This window comes from Psammomys obesus, unplaced genomic scaffold (genome assembly GCF_907164565.1).
Source record: "Psammomys obesus unplaced genomic scaffold, mPsaObe1.curated_primary_1811, whole genome shotgun sequence".
NCBI classification, from domain to species: domain Eukaryota; kingdom Metazoa; phylum Chordata; class Mammalia; order Rodentia; family Muridae; genus Psammomys; species Psammomys obesus.
Window position 1 is genome coordinate 17,285,059 of NW_026585580.1, and position 8,040 is coordinate 17,293,098.

Here is an 8,040-nt window from a genome sequence, read left to right on the forward strand (position 1 = left end):
TGTGTGTGTGTGTGTGTGTGTGTGTGTGTGTGTGTGTGTGTGTGTGTATAGGATAAGGGAGGGGTTTAATTCACCAGACACATTGAAAGTCAGTTCATCACATGCTTGACACCCTTGGCCTTCATGATTGACCTCTTTTTACTCAACCACACCCTTTGTCTGCCCTGCAGAGCCAAGTCTGACCAGAGCCAAGAAGCCCCTTCCAAAGGCCCCATATTTTGATGAAGAAGTTGATTTTAACCCATTAAGGATATGTTTTCTCAGCCAAAAAACAGAGAAGGCCCCAAAGTCACTAGAGCAGCTTCAAGAAAAAACAACCAACCAACCAAGCAATCAAACAACCAAACAACCCCGCCCCCCCAAACAAAAACAAAAACAAAAAAAAACCAAAACAGAGCCTTAGTTAGGCCAAGAGTGCAATGAAGGGCCAACCCCAGGGAAGAGAGAAAAGCTCACTCTAGAACATACCTTGCAGACCCATAGTCTCTGACATGGTTTCGGGTTCAGTCTAACTTAGCATGTAAGTTTGGCTCTCTGTAGCCAAGGCAGACTGTGTTTACACTAGCTGCTGAAAGCACTGTGCTTGCAAGGACTTTGAGGCCAAGTCTAGGCTCAGAGGGGCTTAACGTTACCAAGTAACACGTCCACGCCTGTCAGTCATGTGGAAGTAGGAGGGACCGTTGGCTCCCTTAGTTGAGACCCTGCTTGGGAAACTCTTGGTAAATGTGTCTTGGTCTCCACATGCTCACTCCACATCCCCACACAGCTGGTTTAGTCTTTGCCTTGAGTTCTTAGGAATCTCACCCACTTAAATCTAAACTTCTTGGTTTATTTGTTGTCGGCTTCTTCATTTGACTTCCTTTTTTTTTTTTTTTTTTTTTTTTTTTTTTTCTGAAGATGTTTCCAGATTTGGTTCTTTCTTGTCACATCTGGAGCAGGATCACTGGAAAGTTGTCTGGATGGGCTGTCTCTTTCTGTGAAAGTCTTTCTCCACACCCTCATTTACCATCATCTATCCTCCACTCCCATATCATCTGAAGGCTACTGATGGCAGTTACATGAACTCAAATGACAGATTCCATTCTTTTAAAGAAGGTTTTATTTTATTTTTATGTATGTTTTACTTGCATGTCTACGTCTATACGTGCACCATGCGAATGCCCAATGCCTATGGAAATCAGAAGAGGGTACCAGATCTCCTAGAACTAGAGTTACAGGGGTTGGGAATTGAACCCAGGTCCTTCGGAAGAGCAGCCAGTGCTCTTAACCGCTGAGCCGTCTCTCAAACCCAAACAAATCTCATGTTTAATAAGGCTATCTGGCATACCAGCAGGGAGTGGTACATTTATTTCTCCTTCCAAGCCTCTGCTCATTTGAGTTTCTTCGTTAATAGGACGATTCCAATGCTATCATCTTTGAGTGCATTAACAAGCCTGTCGCTGACTCTGTAGGGAATGGTCTGGCCACACTCTGATTGCCGGGGCTCTTTGAATCTCCTAAGTACTGACTATAGAATGATAAACCATGACATGACTAGCCATGGAATAGTCATGTCATGGTTTATCATTCTATGATCACCATCATAGATGTTGGCTCTCCCAGACTAGACCCTCCCAGAGGGGGTGATGGATTTGCTCACCCCGCCATGATAAGAGCTGTCAAAGCAGAGGACGGGCAAAGGTTATAAAGAGTGCTGGGCTGGACTGGGAAGCAGCCTGCAGATCCGTGTCCACTGGCTGCACAGGGACATAATGGTCTGATCTGGGGTGGACGTGTGTGGTGTGTGTGTGTGTGTGTGTGTGTGTGTGTGTGTGTGTGGCATGTGTGTGGTACCAAGTGTGTTTCTGTCTCTGTGCTCCATTGTGCAGGAAGCCTTAGGCCTTGAGGTGTTTGCTGTGTGAGTGGCCTGAGAAGGATCTGATAAGCTCCCTCACGAAGACTTTATAAACTGAAAATGCTTGTTCTGGGGGATCCAACCTCCTCCCCACACGTCTCCCCTGCCCCACCAGACCCACCAACCCCGTCCAGGGAGAGTGGACAGCCTCAGTGGGCTGGGGAGGGAAGTGGCTGGTGGGGTGGGTTCCCTTTTTCTCTTCCCTCATTCCTAGGCACTCTCTTCTGGAAGCACCCGTTGGGTTGTGGCAAGGTAGGGCCACATGCTTATGCTTCCTCTTCTTGATATTCAGAACCTTTCTGGAAGCCACCAGGACTTCCCTCCCAGGGTAACTGAGTCCTCCCCTGGCTGTCTGTCCATGTGCACACTCTCACATGCAGAGCAGGTGATGAGGGCTGCGCCAGGAACTCTCAGACAGACACTGGCGCTGACTTCAGGAGCCCCAGGAAGGGCTAGATGAGGCTTACCTCACCACTGCTCCTGTGAAGCCTGCATAGCCTGTTTCTGAGCAGAGGGCCAATGCTCCTTTTTGGCATTTTCCACCAGGAGTCCCTCTGCTCTGAGGGTCTGGAGAAGCAGCATGCTGGGAGTTAATCCAGAATCTCCAGGAGAGCCCCAGGGGGACATTCCAGATATAGCCAGATTGTACCTCAGGAAGGCGCCTGGGCCCACGTGCTCTGCAACAGTCCCCATGCAACCAGAGGCCCCTTGGTCCTCTGTCCATACCTAGGGCTTCCCTGGCTTTCAAAGAGCCCGTTTGTTCCCAAATGTCATAGTCCAAATTAAATTATCCAACTCAGAAGGAAAGGTGGGGACCTGTTAAGCATGTCCTCTGGTCCCCCCTGGCTTTGACAAAGACCAGCAAGTGCACAGTGTAACTCTGGGCCTTTCCCCGTCGTTTGTAGCTCCAGATTTCCGGGCTTACCTCATAGGAGGGCTGATGGCTTTTCTGCTTTTGGTGGTGTCTATTCTGTGCATCTACAACAGTTTTAAGATTGACATTGCGCTGTGGTATAGAAGCACCTTCTCTGCTGCCCAGGCTCCGGATGGTAAGTGTGGGTGGTCTTTAGGGGGGCGGGGTCTCAAAATGGCCATCCACTCACTGTCTAACGTCTTTAAATGGCTCTTCTCATATTGTGGTAAGGGAGCCCTTTTTCTGGCTGGAAAATTGAGTGTACAGTGTCTTTGTGAGCTTCAGGGAAATGGTTTGTCTGTGACTACCTGCCTCTGCCTCCCTCTCCCTGAGTGCCGGGATTACAGGCATGTGCCACCGTGCCTGGCTAAAAATCCAAACACACTCCTGTAGCAAACCCACCAATAAACCCCATCCATTCTAAGCACCTGTTTGTGCGTAAAAGCACAACACAAATTATCATCTGCTCGTTTGATAAAACACAGATGCTGCAGCTCAAACTGTATTTAACTAAATGTCAGAACTCAAAATCAGTAACCCAGAGGCTTGGGTGTAGCCCAGTGAAGAGTATGGAAAAAACAACAACTAAAGAAATGAAAAGGAAAGGGCAAGATTCTCCTACGCATGGTGGGAGAGAGTTTATTGCAAATAAAAGGGGAGCAAGGATCTCTGAGAGTACAGAGTAGAAATGACTCTGAGTCAGGTGAGGACAGGGGACGGGGGAAGGGAGAGCAACTGCCGACCAAGAGGGACAGTCTGGGCCAAGAGACTGGCCGAGAGGAAAGGACCAGGATGGTTGGATTATGTGGGGAAGAGCAGCTGATGGAAGGGCAGTCCAACCCCTTGGGTTGGAGAGTTTAGGGTTGGAGGCAAGGCTAGGAAGTCACAGGTAGGGACTGAGGGGTGCAGGAAGAACCTGGGAACCAGCATCCATTTCGATATGTTAATAGGCACCTCAGCCATTTGTTCTGCTTTTGAGCTGTAGCCATGGCCATCGCCTGGCCAGCCCAGTGCAACCTGACATGCTTGCCTGTCCCTCTGGCTGCCTCTGTTGTCAAGGGAGGGCTCAGCGCCACACCACTCGTTTCTTCTGACCTAGATGGAGTGGGTTGATTCAGAGAGCCTGAAATTATTTTATGTGGTGTTTCTGGAAGCTCTGGCCTGTCCGGCCCCTTGGTGTTTGTGCCTCTGACTCACTGTAACTCCCAGGAGTGTGACTTGACTTAGTTATGGTGTGAGCACAGCACGATAAAGCTGCCTGGTAAAGAGCTCGAGTTGGCAGCAAGGGACAGAAGGAAGAATGACTCAGCCACAGCAGAACAGGGGAACCCAGCAGATGACACAGGGAGACCTCACCCTCCCAGAGATCAGCACAGTCCAGTACTCTGCACAGCCGGGGGAAGGGGGCGGCTGCTTTGGAGACAAGCCAACAGGGCCTCGAGTTTTTCTTTGTTGCTGTTTTTAATTCTGGAGAGCGTGTGTGTCAGTTTCCCCACGTCTCTATCTCCTCAAACTGCCCTGTGTCAGAGCTTTGAATAATGGCTCTAAAATGGGCTCCTGATGAGCCGGGGTTAATCCTGAGGCCTGCTGACAGTTTGGATTCTCTTGAGGGAATTTTCAGGAGCATATACGGTATAGTGAACATGGATGTAGAAGAGAGAGAAATGAGGTCCTTCTTGGCATAGTTTACTCTGACCTGGTCAGTCAAGCTTTGCCATGCACGGTAAAGGCTATTGACCTGAGTTACAGTGCTCCAGAACTCCCTGACGTCTGTGCTCCCGTGCTGTCCCAGTGCTCTCAGAGCCCTTAGGTGTCTCAGTATCTGCAGGACTGGAACGGCGAGTCAGTGACAGGCTGGTTGAGATGGCGTTTACGCCATCCAGACGTACAGGCAGTGTGCATGTGGGACAGAACGGTGAGACCTGAGCCAGCAGCAGGTGCCCAAGGAAACCGAGGGCAGAGCATCCAATCAAGCAGCCTGCTGGGCTGATGAGTGAGCTCGGTCTCTAAAGGCAAATCTGCTGTCACACCTGACGCCAAGTCTGCTAATTCCAGCTCTCCCCACAAATGCTTCTGTGGGTCATGAAATGACATCTGTCCTGGGCTCCTTCCCAAAGAGCTTCCTGCCTGTGGGGAGCCCCATTCACAGCAGCGTGCTGTGTGGAGATCTGCCTCTAGTGTTCCCATAGGCACTGTCATCATTCGGTTCATGTGGCTTGCCTTCTAATGCTTCCTTTGCGTGCCAGGCGTAGACATGCCAGTCACCAGGCGACTCAGCAGAGGACCTTACATAAAGAATCTTTGAAAATTCAAGTGTCATCTATCAACCGTTTTGGCAACTGCTCTGAAATGTCACATGAGATGTGTGTGTGTGTATGCACGCACACTCGAAACAGAGAGAGAGCTGAAGAGACTTTAGTCAAATTTTTGCAAATATCAGTCTATAAAAATGATTTTGTTTGGGCTTCACAAACAGCAGCAGAGCTGTGTACAGATAGATGTTTTAATTGAAGGAATGGTTAATCAGCCCCAGAAAACAGAGGAGCTTGGCAAGGATAGAAATACATCGCTACCTCTGCTTGTGAGAGAGGTGGAGAAAGGGAACACCGACCAGCACAGCTTACGTTCCTCAGAATAGCCACTGAGAAATCCAGAAATTCTGGGAGGCAGCCATCTCCCAACCTTCTGGCCTCTGCAGCTGTTTCCTCTGCTGCTGTTCCAGTAACAATGGTTGGGAAGCAGTCGCCTCAGAACTTCACAGCAGTAACCATACCTGTCTGTTTGTGGGCAGGCTGTCTGAGGCCTCAGCTGGATGACTGGCAGTCACCTTTGGCTGTTTTCCTCAGTGCCTCTCCACAAAGGCCTCTCCTGTCAGGGTCCCTGGGTGGTGGAGGTGGGCTTCCTGAAGTCTGATGTTGGCTCTCCAGAGACAGCCTTGTTTTCCTGTGTTTCCGAGATCTGAAATTTTTGGGGTCAGTTCCATCACGCATAACTTTAGGAAACTACTCAGTTCTGAAGGAGTGGACTCACACATCATCTCCTTGTGGGGATATGGCATATTTCTGAAGAAACATGATCAACCAGAGGCATTACTCTCGCCTGTTCAGGTCCGCGCACAGAGAAATCTGCTCTGGGTTTTCTGATTCAGAATCATGTTTGGCCACAGCAGGGGAAGTGGGCAGCCTGGATTCAGAAGACTCTGCACCTTTGAGAGACCAGGCACCGCCCTGATCTCCGCTTTCTTCTCAGAACCTTAGGCTTCAAGCGGGCGCCTCACAGTTATTGGGGAGCAGCTGGTACTACTGCCCAATCCTGTCCTTCAAACATCAGCGGACTTGGGGCCAGAGAGATGGTCACTGAGTGACAGCAGTGGCTGCTCTCCCAGAGGACGCTGCTCTGATTCCCAGAACCCACACTGCAGGGGCAGCTGTCTGTAATTTAGGGCTCTGGGTCTGATGACCTCTTTTGACCTCCTCGGGCACTGCATGCACACAGTACACAATCACAGGCAAACACCCACACATAGGAAATAAAATAATGGAAATTTAAAAAATTGGAGGGCTATGCCACAAAACCTAAAATGTGCATTACAAACAGGTCTTTGAGAGTGGGGAAAGCAGTGCACAAGGAGATCAAGTCCTTGAGGCATACCTTTGCTCCAGACCGTAGCCCGAGGGCTGGCGACTGGGCTTGCTCAGTGGCCAAGCACACTCAGCAGCCTGGGGTTGGCCTCCACAGCAGAAAGAGAACAAGCTGAGGAAAGAAGGCAGAAAGCCTGGGGCTTGTCTTGGATTGAGTTTTCAGAACACACGAGTCTTTGCACTCTCAGCAACCTGTCCATCTGTTCTGAGCCCAGCAAGTTGCACACCAGGAGAAATTGTGTCCTCAGATGCCTTGTTTTGAAAGAGAACTGGGATTCTGTCAACAAAGAAAACATCTGGCAAATGTACATCCTTTTGTTTTCCATTTAAGCAAAGCCAGCTGGAGGAGAATGAGAAGCCATGAGAGGAGAGATGGCAGGGCTGTGTCAGGGGCTGGGGAGTGATAACACTGGCTGCCAACCCGGAACCACATTTTCCAAGGGGCATGCTCCCCGCTGGGAGGGCAGCACCAGGCGGCCAGCGCTTCCCGACGGATGCCAGTCCAAACAAATTCTTACACAGAAGGCTCAATAAGACACAAGAACTTATGAGATCTCCATTTATATCTCTTTATTTTTTCTTTCACTCTCAGAAAAAAAAAATATCTTGAACTTTGGAAAAATATCTTTGAATTTTGAAACTCTGGAAACATTACATTTTAAACAGAAAAAGTTACCTATTTTCTGAAGTCACTGTCTGGAGACCTTGAAGACAAGGCAGGGGCTTTAGCTGTGCTGGGTTTGGCTGTCTCTAAACACAAGTCAGTCCCTTCTTAGCACTGTGACCCCAAAGCTGAATCTGCCAGTGACTGAGACCCTCCTTGTCCTCTACCTCAGGTCTCCTGGTCAGTAAGATGGGGGTCTCCCCTGCACAAGGACAGACGCCAGTATTAGCTCTACACCAGCTTCCCCGTGTGGCAGTGGGCAGGGAGGCAGAAACACCTGTGCTGGCTTCGCCCTCACACCTGGGTTTCAAAGTCTCAGTTTCAGCCCCATCACAGGTACACCCAGGCGGTCCAGGTTTATTCCCCTGTAGTGGGGCTGTGACAGGTCTCCCCCAGGTCAGCAGCAAGAATGCAGGATGGCAGTGCAGAACGCCAAGCCAGCCAGGGGGGCAATGGAGGTAACTGGACCCGGGCTGCAGTGCCTCAGGGCAGTGACCTGGGGTTCACTTTGCTCATTAGAGTCACGTTGTGAGCTTATCTCCTTTTCTTTCCAGACGAGAAGCTGTACGATGCCTATGTCTTATACCCCAAGTGCCCAAGAGAAAGCCAGCGCCATGACGTGGACACCTTGGTGTTGAAAATCCTGCCTGAGGTGCTGGAGAATCAGTGTGGATATAAGTTGTTTATATTTGGCAGGGATGAATTCCCTGGACAAGGTATGTTTTAACTGAGGCGTTAGATGACAAATGAAAAACCAGGAGCTCCAGGCCTGTAGTCCTGCCACTGGGGCTGCTGAACCAGGACCAGTGGGGATACAGGGACAGTTGGGGCTGTGTGTAGATGCCCTATCTCAAACAGAAGCAAACAAAGAAGGAAATGAGTCCCTTCCCTTCCCTTCCCTTCCCTTCCCTTCCCTTCCCTTCCCTTC

General features: G+C 49.9%; 1 protein-coding gene across 1 annotated transcript in view; it reads left to right on the plus strand.

Annotated features, from left to right (window-relative positions):
• Il1rl2 (interleukin 1 receptor like 2) overlaps window positions 1-8,040 on the plus strand; it is a gene marked incomplete in the record, with an annotated part of 33,572 nt that overhangs the window by 21,547 nt on the left and 3,985 nt on the right. The window contains 2 exon segments of the mRNA XM_055607618.1: window positions 2,800-2,943; window positions 7,667-7,828. Of these exon segments, the coding sequence (XP_055463593.1) occupies window positions 2,800-2,943; window positions 7,667-7,828 (306 nt within the window).